This window comes from Marmota flaviventris, chromosome 13 (genome assembly GCF_047511675.1).
Source record: "Marmota flaviventris isolate mMarFla1 chromosome 13, mMarFla1.hap1, whole genome shotgun sequence".
Taxonomy (NCBI): domain Eukaryota; kingdom Metazoa; phylum Chordata; class Mammalia; order Rodentia; family Sciuridae; genus Marmota; species Marmota flaviventris.
In genome coordinates, this window is record NC_092510.1 from 100,924,116 (window position 1) to 100,949,315 (window position 25,200).

At 53.2% G+C, this 25,200-nt stretch overlaps 1 protein-coding gene across 10 annotated transcripts in view; it reads right to left on the minus strand.

Moving 5' to 3' along the window:
• Positions 1 to 25,200, minus strand: part of Tsc1 (TSC complex subunit 1) — a 174,078-nt gene that overhangs the window by 34,495 nt on the left and 114,383 nt on the right. For all 10 annotated transcript variants that reach the window (XM_027942475.2, XM_071601106.1, XM_071601103.1 and 7 more), the window contains one exon: positions 13,069 to 13,210. In XM_027942475.2, coding sequence (XP_027798276.2) covers positions 13,069 to 13,210 — 142 coding nt within the window. The remainder of the gene's footprint in view (positions 1 to 13,068; positions 13,211 to 25,200) is intronic.

Here is a 25,200-nt window from a genome sequence, read left to right on the forward strand (position 1 = left end):
CTGCCCCCAGGTGTTACAGGGGAATAGGAAGCCCCTTCTGCTAGCTGTCCCCCATGGCCAGCCAGAGGGAAGCGGCTGCTCGGGGGCCCGCGGGCCCGCAGCCTCCGTGCTCGTGTTCTGGGGGATCAGCTGCTGCCTCCGGAATCTCCGTCCTCCACCAGAAGGCGCAGCGTCCCCCGTGTGCTGGAGTAAACATGGGCGCCACACGCAGAGCCCATTTGGGCCAGCCCTGGGCCAGCGCTTGCCACACCACCACTCACCGTCCCCAGTGTGCTAACTGCTCCTGCCTGTTTGGGTGAGGAAGTTGAGGCACAGACAGGAAGTGACCTGCCCAAGTGAGAGGCAGATCCCAGAGGTTAGCCCAGACTCCACCTGGTGCTCCTCACCTGCCACCCCAGGCCCAGGAGAGCACCTCTGCAGAGAACTCACTCGGAGGGTGATTTTTGGTCTGTCGGTGGCGTTATCGCGGCTGAACAGAGCCCTTTCCAACTCGTAAACCCACCCTCCGTCTCTGCCCAGGAACACGTGGTGGGGCGAGACGGGCAGGTCCGGCCGCTTTGATGGTTGAGGAAACTGAGCGCCCCTTGGCCACTCGGCCAGAAAAGCAGCGAAGAGGGTTGTGGGAACAAGGTCGAGAACTCCGGGGCAGGAGAGACGGCTGCCCACGTCAGGGAGAAGACCCCAGGAGAGGCACGGCCATGGGTCTGCCCTGCTCCCCTCCCCAGCACGGGCCACGCTGTCTTTTCCACCTTTGACCCCAGACATTTGACACACCAGTCGCCTCCTCCACAGCCTTCCACCTGGCGGCTTGGGCCCTCACACCCAGGGTGGACGTCTGCCCAAAGGTGCAAGTGGAAGCGGCAGGCCCGTTGCACCCAAGAAAGAGCTTCCTCCCCACATCAAAGGCGCCATGGTGCACAGAGGTGATATGTATTCCAGCCCAGGTCTGGTAAACTCTCCGATGGCGGCAGCAAGGCAGGGTCACTCGGGTTCTATTAGCTCAATTAATGAGGAGTAAGAGAAGGCTAACACCCCGCGCGTCCCCGGCTCAGGCACGGAGCTGCAGTAATGGAGTTATTAACCTCCGCCAGCCACTGAATTTGGCTGCTGATTCCAACTCCATTTCCTGGTTCAGGCCTCCATTAATGGGCTGTTTATTATCCCTAATCCACACAAGGATCAGCTGCAGGAATGTGAGAGCTTCCTGGAAGGACCCAGTGATGATGAGCGCACACTCCCGGGCAGGGACCTCCCTGTTTTGCATTTTAATTGTTCCTTGGTCCTGCTGCTGTCCTCGTCAGACGTGACAGCTTCCTGCTCACTTTGGAACCATTAGAAACGGCAAAGTCATCATCCCAGGGCTGGATTGTCATATGGAATGAAAAAGGAACAAGCTTGTGAGGCAAAGCAGAGCCCCGCGTACAGGTCACACACCAAACGCTCCAGAACGTTGTTCAGAATTTACAGAATTAAAATCAAGAAATCAAATCAGCAGGTAGCAGAATAATTGTCTCAATATTGTTAAATGTCCTGAATAAGAATTTCTGGTTTGCTGGGGCTCAGTAGGGCCCTGAATAAAGGGGGACTGGCTTTTGTCCAGGATCGTCCTCTTGTCCACGTGCTGCCTGGGGACTGTGGCCGGCCACCTTCCTCGATTCTGACCCAGCAGTCTCTACTTACTTACTTAGCAGAGCTGGGAATGGAGTCCAGGGCCTCTTGCCTGCAGGTTCTCGAGCTCAATCTTTTTTATTTTTCGATTTTTTTTTCGTAGTGGATGGATCTTTATTGATGTATATGAGGATGGAACCCAGTGCCCTCACACGTGCTAGGCAAGCGCTCCACACTGAGCCGCAGCCCAGGCCCCATCAAGGTTTAAAAGGTTTTCCATTGATAAGGAAAGCAAGCAGCTTGCAGCCAGAGGAAAAATGTTTTAAAATAGCAGTGAATGGTGAGCACCACCCCGTGGTGAGCAGATGGAGCAGACACTCCTTGAAGGTCACCCTGCAGAGTGGAACTGTCCAGGGGCACCACCTCTGCCTCTGTCAAGCAAGAGCTCAACCATCAAACAAATGTTTTTATATAGACTTCACATTCAGGTCTGCAGCAAACCTGTTTGGAGGGAGGGAGTACGTGACGCTCTCCGGAGGGTCAGTAGGGCCTCCACAGGGAAGGAGGGTCGGCCCAGCAGGAGGCTCCATGGGGAGCTCCCAGAGCCAGTCCTGCTAGTCCACCTTATCTGTAGGGCTCCCCCATCATATGTGCCACCACCACGTTCCATGAGCTCTGCGGAGCAGTGCTGTGAGGTCACAGAAGGGGAAACCCAGGTTAACCGGAGCTCTGCATTTAACCTCTGGCCTTGCCTCCGCCTGGGACCCGAGCGCACCCAGCAGGGCTGTGCTGTGCAGAGCCTCCAGGGCCTGGCAAGGGCCTGGCCCCGGAAATCTGAAGAGAAGCCTTTCAGGCTCACTTGTCTGGAGGGGACAGGCCAGCCAGGCAGCTGCCCTGGAGTGGGTGTGCGGCCCCTGGGCGGTGGCAGTCAGGGAGCAGCCTCGGGCTCCCTGGAGGACGACCGTATAAGGAATGTCTGTCCAGCAAAAGCCGACAGCTTCCCCAGGACAACCAGGCCACTCTGGACGCCCCTAGATGCAGGACATACATGGGACTGACCATCATATTTAACCAGTAATAATAACAGAACTTCAAAGGCCGCCACACCCTCAAAGGAAGCCGCTCCACTGAGTCCGGCTGGCACAAACGAGCTGGGGGACACCACTCCTGGGCGCCTCAGCCCTACAGAAAACACCACCCATCAGGTCCCTGTGGCAGATCCATTGCCCTGGCTCCTGGGGTCTGCCCTTTCACCTCCTCTTCCAGGGTTCTCTGACAGAGCCCTTGGGGTTAAGGCCCCAGCCTGGCCACTCCTGAGGGAGGGAGAGGCGGGTGAGATGCCCATCTCTGTCTGATTCGCTGCCAACTGCCCGGCATCGTCAGAATCCCACGCTTCCTCTCTGCAGTAAACATTAATTTTAGAAGAAAATACCACACTGCAAACTTGCAGCCTGAGATGAATTATTTTACAGCCAGGCGAGGGCGGGTTCTGGATGCAGCCTGGGATAGCTCTTTCTTTGTTTCTTTCTTCTTCCCTTTTTTCTCTTTTTTTTTTTTTACTATTATTATTATGTTTTAACAAACTTTATAGCCCATTTTATTTGTTCTCAAATAACTTTTTCTCCTTTCTTTCGACACATCAATTACTGGTTTGTTTCCCTCCTCATATGACGTTGGAATAAAGAGATTGATGCTGCTCTCTGGGATGTGATTTAGTGTTATGTGCCCGGGTCTAGGAGGTAGGAGTCTAACCAAACATTGCACTGAGCACTCTCCATTTATTAGCTCTAAGAAGAGATTTATATTTGGCAAGGAGACAATAACTTTGTTTTCTGATAAGCCAAAGAGGTCTATTTTTGTGTTCAAAACAGGGAGTAGCTTGCCCTTCCTCAATAACTCTATTTATTAGTGTGAATATATTTTAATAATAGAATTGATATATATGTAAATTTATTTTAATCTAATTTCATGGAACCCTCCTTTAAAAAGGGGCTTTGGAGATTGCTCTCGTATCTGAATTATGGATTTCTGTATCGTTTCCCCAGATTGATTTTGAGGCTATAATTCTGCCAGGATTTCTCCTGGTGTCAAACCTGCGACACTGCGGCGGGCGTGTTTTACGATTGGCATCACCACCGAAGTAGAATCACATCCTGGTGCGCACCCCGGGGCCGGGAGGGCTCCTTCTGGAACGCTTCTCCTCCTTAGCCCAAGTTTGAATCACCAGAATGTTTAATTGAAAACCAGAGTGGCAGGAATGGACGAGACAGACGGGAAGGGAGGCAGGAAGAGAAACTCTGCCCTCGACAGCAGCAGACCACCCACCTACCTGGTCAACAGACATCTGTTAGAACCTTCCTGCCTGTCCTCTGTCCTCGGGTCAAATAAATCAGTGTCATTCACTAAGTTGTTAGGAGGTGACTTTCACTCCTTGTGAGTGGAGACGGGTTGATTTGCAAGCCGACCCTAAATCAAACTGGTTCTTGAACACCCTGCCTTTTCTGCCTCGCTGTGGGGTACAGGCTGTGGTGCTGGGCGCAGGTGCCTGGGGTCAAAATAAGACAACCAGTGCTGGACTCCTTCCCTCCAGTGTCAACCACACCATCCATCTTCAGGTGGGCTGTGCACCGACACAGGAGCCCCCTGGTTGGCTGAGTGGTGAGGACATTAGGAGAGAATGGGGTGGACAGGGACAGCCTGGGCCCTCAGTGCTGACTGGACTTACCCTACAATAAAGGGAGAGGGTGGGACATTCAAGTTGACACATTCAAGTTCCATCCCACCGAGCTGGGATGGAAGACACGTGGCCTTCCAGTGGGAAGTCCTCCAGACAAACCAGGGATTTAGCCCACCGTTGAGGAGAACCTGTGCCTCGTGCCCAGTCCCCAGTCCCCACAACACAAGGAGGGCTGGAGGTCTCGCCCACTGGCCAAGCCTCTGCACACAGATCAGGTCAAAGGTCGTGGCATGCTCAGACTGCCCCAGATCGCAGTCGGACTCACGGTCCTGACCTCTGAGGACCCGCCCTCCTGCTCTGGTCAGGACAGGGAAGTAGGAGGAAGGGGCCGCGAGCCAAGGACCCAGAAGCGACTGAGAAAGGCAGGAAACAGAGCCTCCCAGAGCCTGCAGGAGACAGCAGCCCCGTCACTGCTCACAGCCTCGGGAGCTGGGACAGGGACAGCAAGCCCTGCTGTCATCAGCTGCCCACACAATCCCCAGACTCAACAGGCCTTTCAGGACAGGTGACTCCACGCAGAACATCTGTCTTGCATGGAGATGTCACCCGAAAGGGGAGGGAAGGTCATAAAGAGGCAGTGAATCCATTATAGACATCCTAGGGAAAGGACCACTCAGGAAACCTAAGGCTCCTGGTGAAACCCTGTCAATATGCTCAGAATAACAGAGAGGGCAGGTCTATGATGTAAGAAATCAGGGTGAAGATGAGGGGATTTTTAAAAAAAGAGAAGAGAAGAAAGTTCAGGGCAACACCAAGGGGAAAATACAAGATTAGGGAAACGAAGAACCAGGCCAATGACACGGAGCACAGCAAGGCTGTGGGGAAGGCAGACCTGAGGAGGCCGGGCGGAAGGAGAGGAAGACGGCCACCGGCCACAGACCAAGGGCGGGGACAGGCACTGACACCCATGGACACACCATGATCCTCCAGAGGAAGAAAGCCGAGGGGCTGACCAGAAAGTAGGGGTATCTCCACCAGAAGAGACTCCTCAGACACCGTCAGTGGGAAGGATCATGACTCCAGAGAGAGTGGGGGGGGGGGGAGAAGACTAGGTGTGAGGCTGGAACATGGCCTAGTGCATGTGAGTGAACAGAGAGAGAGAGAGAGGGAGAGAGGGGAGAGGGAGAGAGGGGGGAGAGAGAGGGAGAGAGAGAAGAGAAAGGGAGAGAGAGAAGAAGAGAGAGGGGAGATGGGGGAGAGAAGAAAGAGGGAGAGAGGGAGAGGGAGAGAAAGAGAGAAGGGGGAGAGAGGAGGTAGAGAGGGAGAGGAGAGAAAGGGAGAGAGAGAGGGAGAGGAGAGGGAGAGGGAGAGAGGGAGAGAGAGAAGAGGAGAGAGGGGGAGAGGGGGGGAGGGGGGAGAGAGAGAGCGGCTGCGAGGCTGAAATATGGCCTAGTGCATGTAAATGAAGAGAGAGAGAGAGAGAAAGGGAGAGGGGGGTAGAGAGAGAGGAGGTAGAGAGGGAGGGGAGAAAGAGGGAGAGAGGGAGAGGAAAGAGAGAGGAGAAAGGGGGAGAGGGGCCCAGCCCCCGTGAGAGCCCAGACAGGGGAATGGAATCTGAGTGGACACAGTCCCCCTGCCTGGAGGCCCTGAGGACAGACGTCAGAGGGAGCTGGGCCTTGAGGAGGTGGAGGAGGTGGAGGAGGTGCTGCCGGAGCTCCGGCCAGATGCTGTTTACCAGTGAAGACAGCAGCGCCTTCCCCAGCAGCCAGAACTTAGGAAGCAGTGTGTATGTAGCCTACTGAAAGTGACTCAAAGACTGATCCATTCACATGAAAGATGAGCCAGAATCAATAAACAGAGAGGGCGAGTTATGTGAACAGCAGGTGTGGAAATCTTAATCTGGCTTCAGAGTAGTGAAGACTTCATAAGCATAGTCATTGTACCTGAAAACGGAAGATAAACTGTTATACTTCTTGAAAGAAAAGGTTGATCAGTGCAGATTGAAAACAGTGATCTGCCTGTAATAGATGGGCATGAAAAACGCCAGGCAGTCCCATCCCTGCCTCTCACCCTCAAGGTGAAGTGGTGTCTGCTGCACTTCGAAATCCACAAATTGGGAAATTTAGGTTTGATCTAATCATATGGAAAAGACTGGCAGGAAAAAAGGAAAAGAAGAGAAAAGCCTGGTAGAACTAGGAACCGATGTCTGTCTATTTATTTCAGGGCTGGGATTGCACTCAGGGCCTCACAGCGGCCACATAATTTTGAAACTGGGCCTTGCTGGGTGGCTGAGGGTCCTCCGACTTGCAGTCCTCCCCTCTGCCCTGAGTCCCTGGGGTCCCAGGGGTGCTCGGCTGCGGACGGAGAACCCTCTAAGTGAGCAGGGAGGGGAAGGTGACAGTAGCATTGACAAGACCCAGAGAAAGCACGCACCATAGAGAAAGGAGGGGACCCAGGAATCCCGAGTGGAGCAACAGTCATGGAGCTCAGGAAAATAAGTAGAAAACAGTCAACCATTCAAGGAAAAAGGCATGCAGATTGCATTAAAAAAATCAAACCAGTTTCATTCAGTCTACAGTGGGGACAAGTCTACGCTCCACTTGGGCCCAAATAGCTTTGGAGCTGTGTCAACAGCAAAAAGTAAGGGGTGCCCAATAGCTGGGAGTGAAAAAGACTCAGAACCCAGCGGACTCCGCAGACACCAGGCTGCAGGGCAGGCAGAGAGGGCTCCTTGGAACGTGCAGCAAACTCTGTTTGCTCCCAAAACTGCACAGAAAAATGCGGGGAGAGAGAGTCTGCAGGTGGGGGCCAGGCAAGGAAGGCAGAGGAGGCCTCCACGGAGGCCAAGGCCCCAGGACCCACAGCTGCGCAGGAGTCCCCCAGGTCTCAGTGGGTGCCACCTGCACCTGAGGTACAGCCGGAAGAGCCTGAGGTTTGCTGGAGCAGAGTAAACCCAGAGCCCTCCTCCCTCCACCTGCCGAGCCGCTCCTCAGACATGAAGGGTGCGTTCTCCAGAGGACAAGGTGTGGGCTCTTAGGGCTGAAGGGCGCCAAGCACAGGGAGTCACTAACAATGTGCCCACCCTAGGCAGCAGGGCCCTCTCACCACCCGCCTCCCACTGGTCCTGAGACAGGATCCTCCTGAGGATCAAGAGTGGCCCAGAGGAAAGACCCCAAGGACAGAGGCCCCAGGAGATCCAGGAGAAGGCCCAGTGGAGACAAAGCAGGGGCCAAGGGGAGCCAGACCTGGGAAGGAAAAGGCAAGAGAGACACTAGGTGGGAGGGAGACCTCTCCTCCCTCCCCTCCTCCAAAAACAAGCCTGTCACTGACATTCTCCAGAGACAGAAAGTCCACGAAGCGAGATCAAGAAACTACAAAGAGAAGATCGAGAAAATAAAGAGAACTCTGCAGAAACTCCCAGAGATAGAGAGGGCAAGAGGGAAAACTAAACTTAAAAAAATATCTAGAAGCAGAAAAACCCACCACCACCCAAAACAACAACCACCGAAACAGACAAAGAAGGTCAAAGGGCAGTCTTGGCGCTCCAGTGCCCACCAGATAAAGAGAGGGCAGTTGTCACCAAGTGTAGAGAAGGGCCAGACCCCAAGGACACGGGCCTCCTGCCTAAGTTCAGCACAATGGAGTGGATCAGACCCGGGTCAGGACATAGGAAGCTTCACTGTGACATCAGAACCCGAGACGACTCCCAGAGGGCAAATGTCACAAGTCCCCGAGCATTAGCAAGGGACCTCTCAACAGCATCCCTGGAGACCAACCCTCAGAGGGAAAATGATTCCCAGCTTGTGATTCCCTCCCAGCAAACTACCCAACAAGTTTGAAGAGAGAAAAAAAGACACCGTCAAACATACAAGATGCCAAAAAAAAAAAAAAAAAAAATCACTTTCCGAACTTTCCCAGGAAGCTTCCGATGGAAGTGCTCAATTAAAACAATGTAAGAAACCAAAAGCAAGATCACATATAAACTCTCTGACCTGGGGGAAGGTGATGGCACTTTGGAGTCCCAGGATGGCACTGCTGCGGGAGGGTGCCCTCCTCACACTGGCACGCCTGGGTCTCAGGTACAACAGCCTGGTGCTGTCACGCCATCTTTTACCTGGACGGCACTGGAGATGTGCTGTGTCCAACCAGGGAGTTCGGAAAAAAGAGAGATGAGTGTTCCAGAAACAGGGGCTCCGGCTCGGAAGGAAGGTAAAGGGAGGCCCTCTGATTTTAGTGAGGAGAAGTCCTAGAAGATCAGCCAGGCAGTAAGCCCAGGGAAAACCCAGGCCAAACAGGAGAGTTTGGGGGTCACCAAGAAAAAACTGGAACTGGCAGATCACATACTGTGACGGACGTTGTGGAAAACAGTTCTGAGAGGCTATATTGTAAGTGGAAATTACCAATTAATAGGTACACAGAAAACTCATCAAGCGAAAAAGCAAGGTAGTTATTAATTTTAGGAAAAACAAAATGTAAGAAAAGAAAGACAAAAATTCGCTCCTTCCAGCGGGGGAAGCTCCCTCACAGTAGGTTTCCTAGAAGGAAGACACGGCTGAATATTTGGAGCCCACTGGCAGAACTTAGTGCTGTTGTTACCTAGAGCTATCAAGAAGCCTGGAAACGGAGCCTTTTCTTTTCATACACTGGTGTGCGCCTCCGAAAATCCAGGTTTTGTTACTGCAGAGAAAGGGGAGAGTGAGTGTTGGAGTGGACGAGTAGCAGCCACCTGAGTCACTTTCACCAAAGACACATTTCCAACTGAACACGGTGCTAACATGAACCTTCATGTGCTGAATAATATGGCACCAAAACATGCAAAGTAAAACCCACAGAAACACAATAAAAAGAAAAAGGAACACAATATTCAAGGGAAGGTAACAGATCACTTACTCCTCGGTGGACTGATGACAGACAGACTACCACCACTTGGGAGCAACAATAAGGAGATATCCAAATTATAAGATCAATAAGGCTGAGTTAATATATATAACTTTAACTTAGAAATACATGTTATTTTTAATACCTACTGAACAATTATCCACAGGAGAGAAGTTTCAAAAATTTTGATGCCATATTTAAATTATCCATACTCTATAGGAAAATGAAAAATTAATAATAAAAGTTGAAATAATAACAACAAAATGCCAATGACATGAAAATGTTCAAACTCCTAAATAATTCTCAAGTGTAAGAAAACTCAGCTATACCTTCGGAATGCCTTTAAAATAATGAAAACATCAGACATGAAAAATAGGAGATACAGCCACCATTGCAAACAGAAGACCACTCAAAGCCTTCACCATTTCAGCACTGAACCAGAAACACAGGAAATTAGCAGATCATGCATTTTGCTTAAGTCTTATAAAATTAACAAAAGAAACCCAACACAAAAAGAAGCCATGAATCACGGGCTGGGGTGGTGGCTCAGTGGCGGAGCTCTTGCATAGCATGTGTGAGTCACTGGGTTCGATTCTCAGCACCACATATAAATAAATTAAATAAAGGCTCATCAACAACTAAAAATAAGATTAAAAAAAGAAGTCATTGATCAAGAGAAACAAAAGTTCATGAAAACAGAATACAAGTGAAGCAGCAGCAGAATTGATAAACATTTTGTTTGCCAAGCTTTCTTTGGTAAACAAAACAGAAAAAGGAAACAGAAAAATTAAAAAAAAAAAAGGAGGGGGGGCTACTAGTTAAAGTAATCCTCAAAAAAGAAGAAGAAACAAACACATAAAACTAGCAACAATAAAGAAAAAAATGACCACAGGTCCAGAAGAAATGGGAGAGCCCCACAGATGGGGGACTCTTGCTAATAATGACTTAAAGACCTGGGAAGGAGAAGGGTGATTGTCTAGGAAGAGACTCATTGCGTGAGAAAAGAGAGAAATTAATGCTGTAAGCAAAATCAAGTTGTTAACAAGCCACCTCTGCTCCAAAGTGCCTGCTCCGAGGAATAGTTACTGTGAAGCTGTAAAAACTCTTCCTGATAGGAGCAGGCAGGGAGACCTGGGGATGATCACACTCTGACACTAACACCTGGTGTAAGGGTCCGGCGAAGCGTCGGAGAAAGAGACCACCAAGTGACCACTCATGCAATTGGCAGAAGGGGATTTATTGATCTAGCATGCTAGGGCTCTGTGCCCACTCAAGAAGGGAGAACAGCCCAGAGCCCCGAGCAGGGGCTGAGCACTGCTTAAGTACACTTTTTTTGGGAGGGCGGGGATTTTACATACATCACAGTCTCCTTTAACAAATCATTATACACCGCGGGAAAGTCAAACAACAATTCTTAGACTTGATTAGTACATACATTGGTGGGAACAGGTCAGGCTGGAGTGATAGGTCATTCCTAAGGAGGGTACACATTCAAACTGATTGGTCCAGGCCCTGCAATGCCTACGTGACAAGCTGCACAGGGTCTTGAATGCCATAAATCAACTAAATAGCCAGTAGGGCATTGTCTTAACTGCCTCAGGAATTTAACCCAGGCTTTGCAGTTTAGAAGCAGGTTTACAATGCCTGGTCCTTTACCCTTTAACTTTTACGCTTTAACTTCAATTTCTTTTACCCTTACACTGGGAGCACAAAAATACGGGACTTCAGACCCATATTGTGCACATAAGTGCAAAAACCTAACTAAGGACACACCCGTCCATCCCAGCCCCCAGCGGGTTAGTGTCTTACCACTGCCATAGGCATCTCCACAAGCTGCTGCTCAGAACCACTTCAATCTATTATCTCACAGTTCTGTGGGCCAGAGATCCAACGTGAGTCTAAGTGGGCCAAGGCCAAGGTGGGCCAGGCTGAGGTGCTCTCCTGGGCTCACTGGTGTCCCCTGTCCCCACTGCCGCTTCAAGCCAGCAGAGGTGTGTCAAATCCTCCTCTGCTTGGACTCCCTCCAGCTTCCTCTTCTGTCCCCTGTGCTTTAAGGGTTCATGTGATTGTTGTGACCCACCCAGATATTTCAGGGGGACCTCTCTATTTTAAGGTCAATTGGTCAGTAACCCTAATTACATCCCTTTTGTCACATAACATTCAGAGGCATGACAGCTGGGGGCAAATGTCATGAGGGTCAAAAGTCTACCTGCCACAAGCAGTGTTGAGAGACTAACATGCCACGACCCAGCCCAAGAGCCTGACCACTGTTAGAAAAGGTACTGACGTAAGTCATTACTCGAACATGGGACATGTCGTAAAGAGAAAAACATTGTAAATTTTCTTAAAATGGACTTTATAAAATTCAATATCCCCTTCAGACATTTTACACCCATGGAGCCCTAGTTCTGTAACTTTATGGAAAATGCATATCCCTCAAACCAAAGCCTGTGGCCAGCGGTGCTGCCTACCAAGACCGCCCTCGGGTCAGGAAAACAGCCCCCGGCCGGCCTGGTTCTGCAAGCACTGCCCAGCCAATACGGCGCCAGCCAGGGCAGCACTGCGGCTGAAAGGAGGGGCACAGGGCAACCATCTGCGGGCGCAGAAGGACCAGCTGCAACACTTCCAGGGACAGGCAGAGGGTTCTAGAAGGAGGCTGGAGCACAGAATCAACAGGGAAAATCAATCCTGTTTCTGTTCTCCTGAACAACCCTAGAAAATAAGGAGGAGAAATCACTTCATCAAAGTCTCAACAAGAACAACCACAGATAACACCACACGGAAATATGCTTCACAGTGTGGCCCAAGAGTGCTGTGTTCCAACACCTGAGACCCCACATCAGCTTACAGTCGGAAGGCGGGTCCCATTCAAGTCCCCGGCAGTTGTCCTTACACATCGTGAAAGTGCTACAGCCTTCACCAGGAGCAATGAGCGTGTAGAACAGATGATAGAGAGAGTGATGGGAGGGCCTTGGCCTGCATTTATATTGAAACATGTGAGCAGTGTGGCACTGCCGCAGAAACGGACACGTGGAAAACAGAACGTTCAGAAAGGGACCCACGTATTTTGAGAGGCTGGACATACAAATGGACAATGGTCAGACCATACACAAAAGCAGAACCAGAACCGCCATCCACAGCAACTGCCCAGGAACCCAACGAGGAGCCCTCAGCCCCAAGAGTCAGGACCAGCTTCCCTTACTTTGCCACCATTCCCAACGTAGAGGAAGCCAAATATGCTCCCTCACCAATCATGCAGGATGCCCACTTCACGTCGGCCCAGCCCAGCTCCCCAGGCCAACAGCTTGCTCGGGAGGAAGCTGCCCTGGCCCACTTGCCTGCCTGCAGCCTCTGCCCCCTGCCCCCACGAGCTCTCATCAAGTAGCCCTGACCCTGGCTGGCCTTCGCTTCGTTCCACACCACTACGACTGCGGCCCCTCGCAGGTTCAAGGCAGTGGAGGAAGGCAAGGCTACTCAACAGTATTCAGCATGGTTCTGGAACAAATGTTAGCCACCTGGGACAAAGAAGACTCACACTGCATACCCACAGCAAGACAAATACCAAGGGCATCAAAGATTTAAGTGCAAAAAAAGTGAAGCTATTGAAATAGTAGAAGAAAATATCAGTTGATTTGCACAACAATCTCACAAGGAAGGCGACTATGGTATTTATTCCCATTTATGGGTGAAGATATCAGATCCAGAAGGAGCATGAAAGCCAGGGATCGAACCCTAGCTCAACTCCTAGTGCCCAGGGCAAGTGGGGCGGGTAGGTGGGAATGGGTGGACCCGCGTCCGTCCCACTTCAAGAACATGAGAACACGGTCAGATGGACCCAGTTCTCTGAGCCCTGGAGGGAGAATGCCCAGGGCTCAGGCAGGCCTGGCTCTGGCAAGACGGCTCACCTGTTGGGGATGTAGCCCAGGCTGTCGAGCTTCTGTGCCTGGTCCAAGTCTCGGGGGAAGCCATGCAGCACCCACCCTTTCTGCACACAGTCCTGCCGGTCCAGGCGTTCAGCCAGCATCTTCATGATGACGCTGTCAGGGACTGCAGAGAAAGGAGAGTGAGTGAGGGTCCGCCTGCTGGTCTGGGCCCCGGCCGGTGGCTTCCTGGCCTTTCTGGCCCACAGGCTGAGCTGCTGAAGAGGTGGGTGTAGGCGGAGCCACTTGGGACACCTGTTTCCAGCTTCCTCCATGTCCCAGCAATAAGAGGTTGGAAGAAACCGGTCTGCCTGAGATGGGGAATGTCCTGGTGACTTCGTCCTTCCCTGACCTAGACAAGATCCCATCACCATGGGCAGCCAGGGTAGTTCCCAGGCCTTCGATGACACGAGGGCAGTTCCCCTATCACCAGCAACCTGACCAGAAGCCCTACTTCCTCGTACTGTCATCTTGGGGTTAGGCTTCAACATAGGCATTTTGAGGGGGACACAAACATTCAGGTCAGAGCACCCCACAATGATCCAGCTCTGCAGCAATCACTTTTCACGGCAGAACACGAAGCCCCAAGTTCTAGTATTCTTCAGATGGGGTCTCGTTGGTGCCCTGGCTGCTCTCTGCTAATTTGGGTCCACAAGCACCCCTGCCCTTGCTATCCCTGAGTCTCCCGTCCTTGATCCTTGGACCCGAGTCTCTCTCAAGAATCATTTGTAACTGGAGACTGAAATACAGTCCCACGGAGAAGACGAAGACGTTGGAAGCCTCTTATTGACATTGCCGCGACTGACATTTCTCTCCTGGAATCCCGCCCTCCCGGGCTCATTAAGTGCCCTGTGTTGCCGATGTACTGCGTCCCAGCGATTAGCACTGCGCTTCCCGCACTTTGCACTCATTTCCCAGAAATACTTGGTAAATGTTACCACTGTTTGCTGTGAAGGTGGCCCAGGTGGGCTGCTGTGCAGGAGCCACAGTGACAGTGTTCAGCAGTTTCTCTGGAAGCTTCTGCCCTTGGGCCTGGCAAGTGGCTCTAAGGCACTTATGAAGTCTCCAAGGCCACCCCACGCCCCGCTGACCGCCAGGTGAACCTGGGGGTGAGCGGTAGATCACAACCGCTGCTCTTCTCTGTGCCAGCATGCACTGGGTGACACCCTTGTCACCAAAGAAATGCAAACCTTATCCCAAGCAATTTGCATCTCATCAAATTTGGTTTTTCTCCTGTCTTTCAACCTTTCTTCTCTAGTTCCTAGGAAGGAACAGGAAAGGGATTCTACTTAACGGAACACGTGGCTGTCTGCCCTGGTAAAAGTTGCATTGGCTGATTCCGCCCCTCTCCCCTCTCCCGGCATCCTGGCAGTGGCTCTCCAGTGCTTTGAGAAAAAAATCAGCCCCCGCCCCCGCCCCCACGGCCACAGGCCTGGCAAGCTCTGGATCCTGCCTTCCTCCTTCCCTTTGTCCACAACATCTTCTTACATGGGCCTGGCCAAGGAAAGGCCTTTGCGCTGCGGCCTCAGGACTCAGGACCAGGGAAAATTCCCTCCGGGGAAGACGCCAAGGACTGTCCCCAGCCTGGGCTGCACCTGCACTTACCACCCTCCTTCCCTTGTTCTGGGTGATTCTTCAGTGAATGTCTGCCACTCACAAAAGACAGTGGGTCTCACAAGGACAAAGGACTGGGCCTACTAACCTTTTCTGTGCCCAACACAGTGCCTGGTACCCAGTGGATAAGGACAGACAGACAGGAGGCCTCCCTTTTCAAAAGTGTCACTGCAGCTGACCAAACGAGACCAACTTGACCGACTCTGGGGAAGCTGCAGTCGAGGCTGGGAGCATGGCTCCGGCCCTCCCAAAGCAGGACCCAGGCCTGCCTGAGCAACGATGCCCACCAGGCCGTCCACCTGCAGCCTCAGCTTGCATCTGCCACAAGAGGACAGGGGCCCATTGCAGTGGGTCAACACCTCGTATGAAGTTCTGGCGTGCAGCAGACACTCTATGATGGTGGCTTGGTTTGATCCAGGAGATGTGTGTCAGGGAACAGAGGTTCAAGAACATTTTCTGGTTTCTCTGTGGCCAGCGAGTCTAGGATGCTGAGCCCCAGCCAGCCTTGGAAGTTAGAGACCACCAGGTGATCGGGTCCTCAGCTGAGGTGCTTGCTTACATTCTAGGGTTGTAACCCGGTGACCTCCTCTTCCTCTCCCCAGTAGGACTTGTCTGCACTCTAGGGTCAGGTGGCTGGAGCTGGGAGCTGTCCAGCACCTCCAAAAGCTCTGCAGCCCAGGAAATCAGGGCTCCACCCCTGAAGGGCTGGGGCGTGGGGACCCAGCTCTGAAGGTACTGTGTGCTGCAGTAATCGTCAGCTCTCTGACCCAGAACCCTTGTGATCAGGAACACCGGGGTGTCTAGGCCCACCTGGAATGCTGCTGGGGTTCACACCTAGACAAGAACTTGGGCACAATAAGCCTCCCCAGGGCTCCCTCCAGGGGGTGGCTATCAGCACGTGGCTAGTGCCGGGCACAGGGCTCAGCTTGGCTCTGACGTCAGGCAGGACACAGGGCCTGCCCTCTGCAGGTCTGTGTTCTTGTGGGGGAGACAAACAACACCCGAGTAGACAACCACTTCAGGAAGAGACGATGCCAATGATGGAGACTGTTGGTGTGACTGGCCGAGGCGGCCTCTGACGCAGTCACATTGGCTGAGATCCGAACGTGGACACCCAGGCCCATTAGGGCCTCCTTACTCTGTGGTGAGGACAATGTGGGGCCAGATATTTTCTGATTGTTCATAATGACCGTTCTTGGAAGCCAAGATGCCAGGGAGGCCCAGGAGGCCCAGGGAGGCCCAACATCTGAACTGCAGCTTTCTCGAGGGCTCGAGGTCATCCCCAGGACCTCCCACATTTTGAAGTTGGGAAGCCGAGGCCTGACGAGGGCGTGCTAACGCGACTTGCCAGTTGGCGCATCGCCCTCCCATCCAGCCCTCAGCTGTTCTCGTGCCTCCTTGGCCAGTGTCCCTGGAGCTCTGGCAGCTCAGCCACATTTAGCCCAGTCCAGAGAAGTTTCTCGGCTGGGAGAACGGGGCCAGACAGCCTCCTCTCCTCCTCCAGAGACTTGTCTTCCTTTTCTCCTTTTTTTTTTTTTTTTTTTTTTGGCCTTTGGGTAACAAAGATCCCTGGGGGGAGACTCCCAGTTCCCACGCCCTTTGGCCCCCGCTGTCCTAGTCTAAGAAGCACCCTACGCTGAGGGAACAGACGGGAAGAGGTGTGTCAAAGACCTGTCAGGGCTGGGCTGGGGCTCAGCAGTAGAGCACACGCCTAGCACAGGCGGGTCACGGGCGGGTGGCACGCACATAAAAATAAAGGTATTGTGTTAGAAAAAAAAAAAAGGAAGAAAATTTAACAGGACTGTTCACCATAGTGACATTGGGACATGCAGAGTGTCCCCCAGACACTGGGCAACCTTCATAAAAGGTCCTAGGATGGGATAAAGCAGCTCAACAACTGGCTTGTGGAATGAGGACCAATTTAAACCTTTTTTTAGTTGTAGATGGACACAACACCTTTATTTTATTTATTTATGTGGTGCTGAGGATGGAACCCAGTGCCCCGGGCATGCAAGGCACGCGCTCTCCCACTGAGGCACTGGCCCAGCCCTAAACATAAACTTTTGTGTAACTGTTTAAACACACAGGAGAGCGAGGAGCGGCCACCACGTGACGCTCCAGAGTCCACCGATCCCTCTGGTTCTGGAGCCCAGGGCACCAGCATCAAGAGGGGACAAGGACCCCATCCAACACAGTCCTGGCTGGAAACCGCAAGGCTGGGAGGAGTGGGAGGGGGACCCACGGGGGCACCTGCTGGAAGACTGGGAAGCCAGTGAGGCAGAGACGGAGTCCTACTGGAACAGGAGCCGCAACAGCCCCTCTTCAGGAGGCAGGAAGAAATGACCCCACACCTCCTGCTGAGGAGTCCATCAGTAGCCATTGCTGTGGTGCCTGCTTCACGCCTGCCTTGCGAGACAGGGACCACAGGGGCCAAGGGCCTCGCCTGGGCTGGACAGCAGACTCGGGGGCCTGGGAACAGCTGCGGACTCCTCTTTAGCACAAGGCTCCTCCCGAGCCAACCCACACGCCCGCCCTCGCACGTGACCAATAAAGCAGCCCCCTCTCTCACCAGGGAGCCAGCCTGACCCCCTATTGTGGGAACCCAGTCTCCATTCAAAAGGGATTTCCCCGGGGAAGCCTTACCAGGTCCTGAGGGAACGGAGACTGGTCAGGAAGACCCTTCTCTCTTCCATCCCTTCCAGCTACACACAGTTACCTGTTCTCAAGTTAAACAAGCAGCCGAGAGAAACTTGCTGATGCCTGGGATTTGCTGGGGGTCTCTGGGCTGGGGGGGGTTCCAGGTGCAACAGGGGGGCCTTGAGCACCTGCAGGCTCAGTATGCTGGCCATGGGTACCCGAAGGAACAATATTCTCTTTTCATTTATAAAGTGTTGTATGAGCTGGGCAGGCAGCGCAAGCCTGTAATCCCATCGACTCAGGAGGCTGAGACAGGAGGATCCCAAGTTCAAGGCCAGCCTGGACAACCTAGCAAGACTCTGACTTAAAATTAAATTAAAAGCTCAGTGGCAGGGGGCTTCCTAGCATGGGCACGCACACACACACACACACACACACACACACACACACACACAATGGAGTGTCATTCAGCCATAAAAAGAATGAAATCTTGTCATTTGCAGGAAAATGGATAGAGCTATAGACAAAAGACAAGCACAGAAAGAGAAGCATCACTGTCATGTTTGGGATCTAGAAAAAAAAGCTGACATGAGCATTGCAAGGGGACTAGCCTGGAAGGGGGAAGGGACAGGTGGATATGTGGGATGTGGCATACAGATGTATGACACTGTCACAATGAAACCCATTATTCTGTATGATCACTATATACTAATAATTATAATTTAAAAATCAGCTTAAGAAGCATGTTGCCTTCCCCTCTGGTTCTGGGGACAGAACTCTGGCTTGAGTACGCTGGATAAGTAGTTCACCCTGAACCCCATCCCCAGCCCTGAAACTGTCTTCCTATAAAAGGAAACCAATGCCCAGAGGAGGTAGACCTGGCCGCCCAGAGAGCCCGTTCCCCAGGCCAAGGCCATGCTGTGCCCAGGAGGTGGCTCCCTCTGGGGGCCCTGGGGTGTGGAAGGCCCTGTCCTTCTCTAGCTCCACAGTTCAGGACACTGCAGAATCCTGGCAAAGCTGCGCGGGCCCCGCAGGGCTGCGAGGCTGAGGAGCTCGGGGTCCTCTCCCAGAACTGGCTCCGAGGGCCACAGGACTTCTCTGGGGAGACCAACTATGTTGCCCTATCTGGGAGGAAGCGAGGGGAGCACTCCTGCCAGACGACAGAGGACAGACCCCTTGGCCGCTGCCCTGGAGGCCCCTGCCCTCGCCCAGGCAGCCTCTCTTGCCAGCAGCAATGTGCACGGTCCAGGGGAAGGGGACCCCAAAGACAGCAAACCCAGCCCGGGCCTGGAGATGGCTTCTCTGGGCCTCTGTCCCTGCTGCCCCTGCCCACTCTCTTCCTGCGGGCTGTTTGCTCATGTTCCCAGCCTGGGCTCCGACCGGCCAGGCCAGCTCTCCCGGTGTGGCTGCTGGATTCAGAGTCCCCTTGGTAACGGTCCATTTACCCTTTATCCTGCTCGCGCAGAGGCCTCTCAGGGCTGTCTGAAGTCTTCCACCATTAAGTCAGATGCCTCAGGCTTGATTTCTGGGTCTGACAGTTAACATCTCACCCTTCCTACAAGCTACGCCAAGGGCTCCCTCTCTGGAATGTCCTGTCAGCCTGAAGTCAGCAAAGTGCAAGATATAAGTATCCCATTATTTCATGAGGCCACGCCACTATTTAGTTTAGGGTTGTTTTTTTTTTTCCCCCAAGCTCTTCCGTGAAAGATGGCAGCCCTCAAGTTGGCCTTGAGTTTATTAAAATCTCAATCCACTGATTCCCTGCTGGCGGGGGTGCTTGGTGCAGGGTTGGTGGGGAGACGCTGGCAGGGGGCATGCTCCTAGGCCCTGCAGTTCTGCCAGGTACCCCTCCACCCACAAACCCTGGCCAGGCTCCTGTCTCAAAGGCGGAGCTGTTGTTAAAGGCCCAGGTTCAAGGCTCCAGGTCAGGCTCCTTCCGCCACCTCCGCTCTACACTTCAGACGGAGCGGCACCAGCTCCAGTCTGGCTGCCCATGAGATGGAACTGGAGGGACCGACTCCTACCGTGCCGCTGGTCCCACATCCGTCAGGGAGTGTGTGAGGGGAGTTGTGGAGGCCCCCAGAGCACCCAGGCTGCCGGGAGCCCGCCCTGGACACCCAGCTCCCCCTGCACCTGGCTGCCTGCTGTCTGTGTCACCGCAAAGTCCTGGGGCCACAGCGTTCTGCATGTTCCTGTGTTGCATGTTCTTCATGTTCCTGGGCTGGGGCTAGATTGGGGGACAGAATCAGGAGGGACATTAAGGTCGCTGGAGTTCTCAGGAAGGTGGACAAAAAGCAGAGGAAAGGAAAGGGCTCCCTCAGCTGGCACCTAAAGGTAAGGGCCCCAGGCCGACGAGGGCCCCTCGGCACCCTGGGGCCACTCAGGAAGGGTGAGGCACCTCCTCACACCCCTGCTGACCCCCACGCCCTCACAGGCCCACCCAAGCACACCAGGCACACACTGCTCCTACCCAGGCACTCGCTACCAAGGCCCTCCACACACACAGGCCCAGGGGCACCACAGACACTGGACACCCCAGGCCACCTATGCATGAGAGACCACGCCGTGTCCCCCCCTCCAACGCCACCCCACACCTCACCCACTGTTCCTGTCCTCACATGCCCTCACTCTCCAACTTCCTTCCCTCCTCCAGCCCTCCTGAAGTCCTGTGAGACGGTGTCAGGCCTGTGGACACCCCAGCACCCAGCACAGCTCCTGGGCTGCCCCCGCCCCTGAAGGGGACAGGATAGAAAAAGAACAGGACTGTGGAGGAGGAAGGGCTGCTTTTTGTTTTTGTTTTAATTTCCATGTAATTACCCTGATACTTGAAAGAAAAGGGGTCACACCCCCACCAAGGGTCTCTTCCCCAGAAAGCTAGGTGCTCTGCGCAAGGGTGGGACAGGGCCTTCAGGGTGCTGCTTAATAGCACTGTAATCCCACTGTAATTGTTAAATTAACAATGTCTGGGAGACAAGCACTCTCTGGGTGGTACTGACTCCTGGCAGCTGAGGCCGCAAGCCTTCACCAAGCTGCAGCTGGAAGTCAGGATGCCTTGGACCTGCTGGGTGCTGGGACCCCGAGGGCGCCAGGGCGTCCACCAGCAAGGCCGTTTGTTTGTTATGTACTGCCACCTGCTGGTCGATCGGAGACCCTGCGCCAAGTGAGCATTTCTCAGGCTGCAAGGATCATCTCCAGACCTGCAAGGGAGACGCTGAGAAACCCAACTGGCCCACCAGCAGAACCAGGCAATTCTGCAGGGGGCAAAAGCCCACTGGCCCGAGCTGCCTCTTTGGTAAACTGGGTCCCTTTCCCCAGACAAACTCCTGTGTCTCTGGGCCTGGCTGCCCAGGTACAAGATTGAACATCTTCTAAGGCTGCGGCTGCATTCCAAAAGTCTGTATTTCAACGTCTAATTTCTTCCTAATGACATGGGTATTTCTTGAAAGAAAACAGTGCCAAGAAATAACAATGCTTTGATGCTGGAGTTTTTCAGGGCTAGGGCAGTACATTCGCCTGGGGCTCTTGGTTCTGGAACCCTCTGTGCACTCACCCTCAGAAAGTGGCTGCCCACCCTCTACCACCCCCTCCTCTGCCACATCTGTGCAAGAAGCGCATCGAAGCGCCCACGCAGCACTGACACGCCCATCTCTGTAGCAGAGCTGACCAACAGCAGACATCTCAGTTTCTCCGTTTTATGAAGTTTTAGATAAGAAAAAAGACCACTAAAAAATGGGCACTCTTCTATAAATAACTGGTGCAGTACTTAGCCAATGATTACGACTTATTAAACAAAAATGCTCCATTGGCCAACTGTAACAATGGGATAATTATTCATATCTCAAAGTGCATTTTTACCTCTTTCAATGAAATCGAGAGACTCTGGGAGAGTGAGAAGACAGGGGTGTGTGTGCTGCATTGCCCAGGTGCACTGCATTAACAGTCTGTGCTGCAGAGCAGAGTTTAAAGAACATGATTTTCCCTTCATTTGAATGAATGGGGGGCTCAGAGGTGGTTATTTCTCCCCCATCTCAAAAGCAGCCAGGATGCTGTTACCCAGACAATCAGTGAGAAGAAAGTGGGCCCCCATAGGAAAGCAGGGAATGGGGCTGCGAGCCTGGGGTTCTGGGATGGAGGAGACACAGTGACGAGCTCACACAGCGGATGTGTGTTCTACAGTGCACTGGGAGTCGGCTCTGGCCAAAGCATTTATTTCAACACAAATATTCATTTAAGGTAACCATCATAACAATCCTACAGAAGGAATGACAGCATCCCACTTCACAGACTGGGAAACAGGCACAGAAAGAAGAAATGACTTGCCCAAGGCCACCCAGCTATTATTGGATTAGCTTGGAGTTTGCATTTAAATCCAACGGAAAAATCCATTATGAAAAGAACAGAATTGGATTTTCAGGTTGGGAGTGTGCAGAGTTCCAGCTTCTAAGACACTGGAAACTGTGATCTGCCCCACAGGCACCCTAAGCAAACCTGGACCACCCAGATCAAGCCCTCCCTGGTGTAGTGGATTAAAGATGGCCGCGCCTTCATTGCTACCCTGCTCGAGGTGAAGGAAGGGCTAATTACCCTGCTCTTGCATCTGAGGCTAGGTCCTCAGGAGCCTCATGGCTGATCAGCACCTCTGGCCCCTGCCACCCTTAGACCCCTTGGGATGCTGGCTCTAGGTAAGGAGGAGCTGGCCTGCAGCTGCCAGGCCATGAAGAAGCCAAGACAGCCCCAGGGGGCTGCAGGGAGAGGGCCTGGCGGTCAATCCCAGCGCATCAGCCCAGGTGCCAGGCTGGGAATGAGGAGTCCGCTGGGCACCCCTGCCCCAGCAGAGCACCAGCTGGACACCCAAACTGAGGTGCATAGGTAGGTGATTCTGTCTGAGCCATCTCAGCACGGAGCAGCCAAGCCCTCCCTGCCAACTCTGCCCCAGATCCTTGCCATCAAATCAGGAACTAATCACCATTTTATGTCATTAAGTTGTGCTAGCTCATTGCACTACAGTAAGTCATTGGGGCTCCAGAGTTGGGGTAAACTGGAGCTTCACCAGTTCCTGGGCACCACAGGACCAGGCCCCCAAAGCCGGTGGCAGTCATAGGAAGAGTGAGACCAAAAAAACAACAACAACAACAACAAAAAAAAAACCCATATATGAAATATACACGTGCCCAACAGGACTTGCTACCACCCCCTTGGCACCACTATTGTGCTGACGACGACGGCAATCACGGCAGCCGATACCCGCTGGCTGCGGCCGTGCCCGGGGCTTCCATGGCACACACATAGCCACAAACGACTGTGGATGTCTGAGTGCCCGCGGGACACTGTGGAAGCTGAGGCTCAGACAGAGGCCCCATGGCCCTTGTTCTTCTAGAGCCCAGACCCATAAGTAACCAGTGCCAACTGGACCGACACTCGCTGCCTCTCTAGAAGCCCGTCAGGCTGCCCGCTGTCCCCTGCAGCCCATCTCTCGCTTCCCTCAAGATTGAAGGGGGTCTCACCTGCACAGTGCCTGGCACTGTCCACACCACAGGGACCCAGATCAGCCGTCACATGGTCACTCACTCATTCACAAATGTTGGCTGAGCTCCCCCCTGAGCCATGCAGGTGTTGGGGACTGATCACCCTCCCAGCCCCGCCCACCTGTGGAGTGAGTCCTCCAGACAGGCTGTGCATGAGCAGTGATGGAGGGACTCTGGTGTGTGAGGTCCCCAACAAAGTCCCTCTTGCCTCCCAGTAACCCAGCCATGATTGGCAGCCTGGGAGGAATCAGAGTCCTAGCAGCCAAGATGGGGACAGGGCCACAGGAGGAAGCTCTCCCACCTTCCACCCTGATGCTCAGGACAGCCTGGGAGAGATGGAGGGGGATGGACACTTCCCTCCTTCACACTCTGGGAAGCTCTTCTCCACCTCCCGCCTCCCACACCCTCTCCCTGCCCAGTGTCCCTTGTCACCCACTGCCCTTCACTTCGCCCTTCTCACTCAGAGCAGGTGCAAAGCTGCAGGCCCTGGTCCCCGGGCTCCCTTCCCTCTTCATTCCTTGCACAGGGACACCTCAGAGCTGGCTTCTAGGTGACAAACCCCATGTAAAACTCCTGTCCCTGACCTGGATCTGCAGGCCCCACCTGCAGCCCTCGGAGAGAGAAGCAGTGTCCTCCCTGTCAGTGGAGGACACCCTAGAGGGAAACGGCTTCTGGCTGGGCCGCCCTGGCTGCACCAGGAACCTCCTGCCCGGAGAAGCAGGCGGGGCCTCCAGGGTCTGGCCTGTCTGAGACAATTTCACAGCTGAGTGCGTTGGAGGTTTGCTCTTCTCTGAGGCCACAGGGCTGCCCGCGGAGAGGGAAATGTTTTCGGAAGCTCTGGCCAGAGCAGGAGGGCACCTTGCACCTCTGGGCTCTCCTTGGACTTCCCAGAAATGTCTGGCTTTAGCTGTGGGGTTTTATTTTTGTTTGTTTTAAACCAGATCCCTGACACACAGCAAGCACTTGGTGAGCACTGGCCTAGCAAGAGGCCGTGGGGCTGCCCCGTGGGGATGAGAAATGGTACAGAGCTGGGCCTGGCCCTGAGCCCGGGGGCCTGTTCTTGGTGGTGAGAGAATTTGGTTGAATGGGTGCAGGAATGAATCAAGGCCCAAACTGTCTCTTTTCCTGCCGGGCCAGGCTTTGAGCAGAAGGCCTCTTGACCTTTCAGTGCCAGGCACTGCCCCTTGGGCAAAACACCACTTAGATAGCGTGGAAAGGCGACGCACACTTTGGCCATGAAGGACTAGTTAAAAACACCGACTCCCATGGGGTGCGAACCTGTGGGTGCACAGGGGCCCCAGGTCGGCCGGCCCCTTCACAGAACCGCTCTCATTAACAGGCCCTCGGGTCCTCCGAATGCAAACAGCACTTTCACACCCGCCGACCACCGTTTGGCTAGCTCGGCTGCAGCTTTCTCTCGGGCTGAAAAGACTCCTACCTATTTTCCATAAGGAAATCTTTGTAGCAGTCCCAGCGGAAAAGTCAAAAGTTTGACTTGAAAAAAGAAGCTACTTCAAAAGCATTGTCAGAGCGAGGTGAGGGTCCTGGAAAGTGCATACATTACAGGGGGCATCCGCTAATCAACCTCCAGGCCCCCTCCAGGGGGGCCTCTGGCTGGGGGACGCAAGGGGGCACATGCCAACACACATCTGGGGGAGGCGAGGTGGGGAAACCCACATTGAATAAAAAAGTAAATTAGCGTGTTTATGACTTACTGCTTGGACTGCGTGTGTGCGTGTGTGTGTGTGTGTGTGTGTGTGTGTGTGTAGAAAAATGAAAGAAAAATGTTGAGTTTTTTTTCAATAATAAAAAGGGAGCTGCTCTGCGGGGCCCCTAAAGCTTGTGAAAAATTAAACTCGACGGATTCAAACTGTCCTATTTCCACTTCAAAAGGGAAGAGGCACTGAGCTCTTCCCAACTTATCTTCAAACGCCCAGCACCCTAGAAAGTTTCTGCAAAAAAATAAAGGCTCCTGTTCCCCCAAGCGCTGTGCTGGTTACTGTGCCCACTGTCTCTCCCGCCACTAATTATACCCTTGTGAGTCTATTAATCAACTGGTAAATTATTTAGAGAGGCATGCGCTGTGTTCAGCTCCTACAAACACCACGCGGAAGGCTCACTGGCAGCGGGCAGAGGTCCCCCAGGGTCTCCCCTCCACGGGAAGACGGCTCGCGGCTCGCCAGGCTGCCCCGCTCCAAACAAGAAACAGCATCCACTCTGCTCAGATGGGGAGATTTACTTCGTCTTTCAACTCGGCAACTCTTTGCAAGTTTTTAACAAAAGAGAAAAGCAGGCCTATTGTCGGATCTTTAGTGTGCATTTAGTGCCGAGAATATTAATT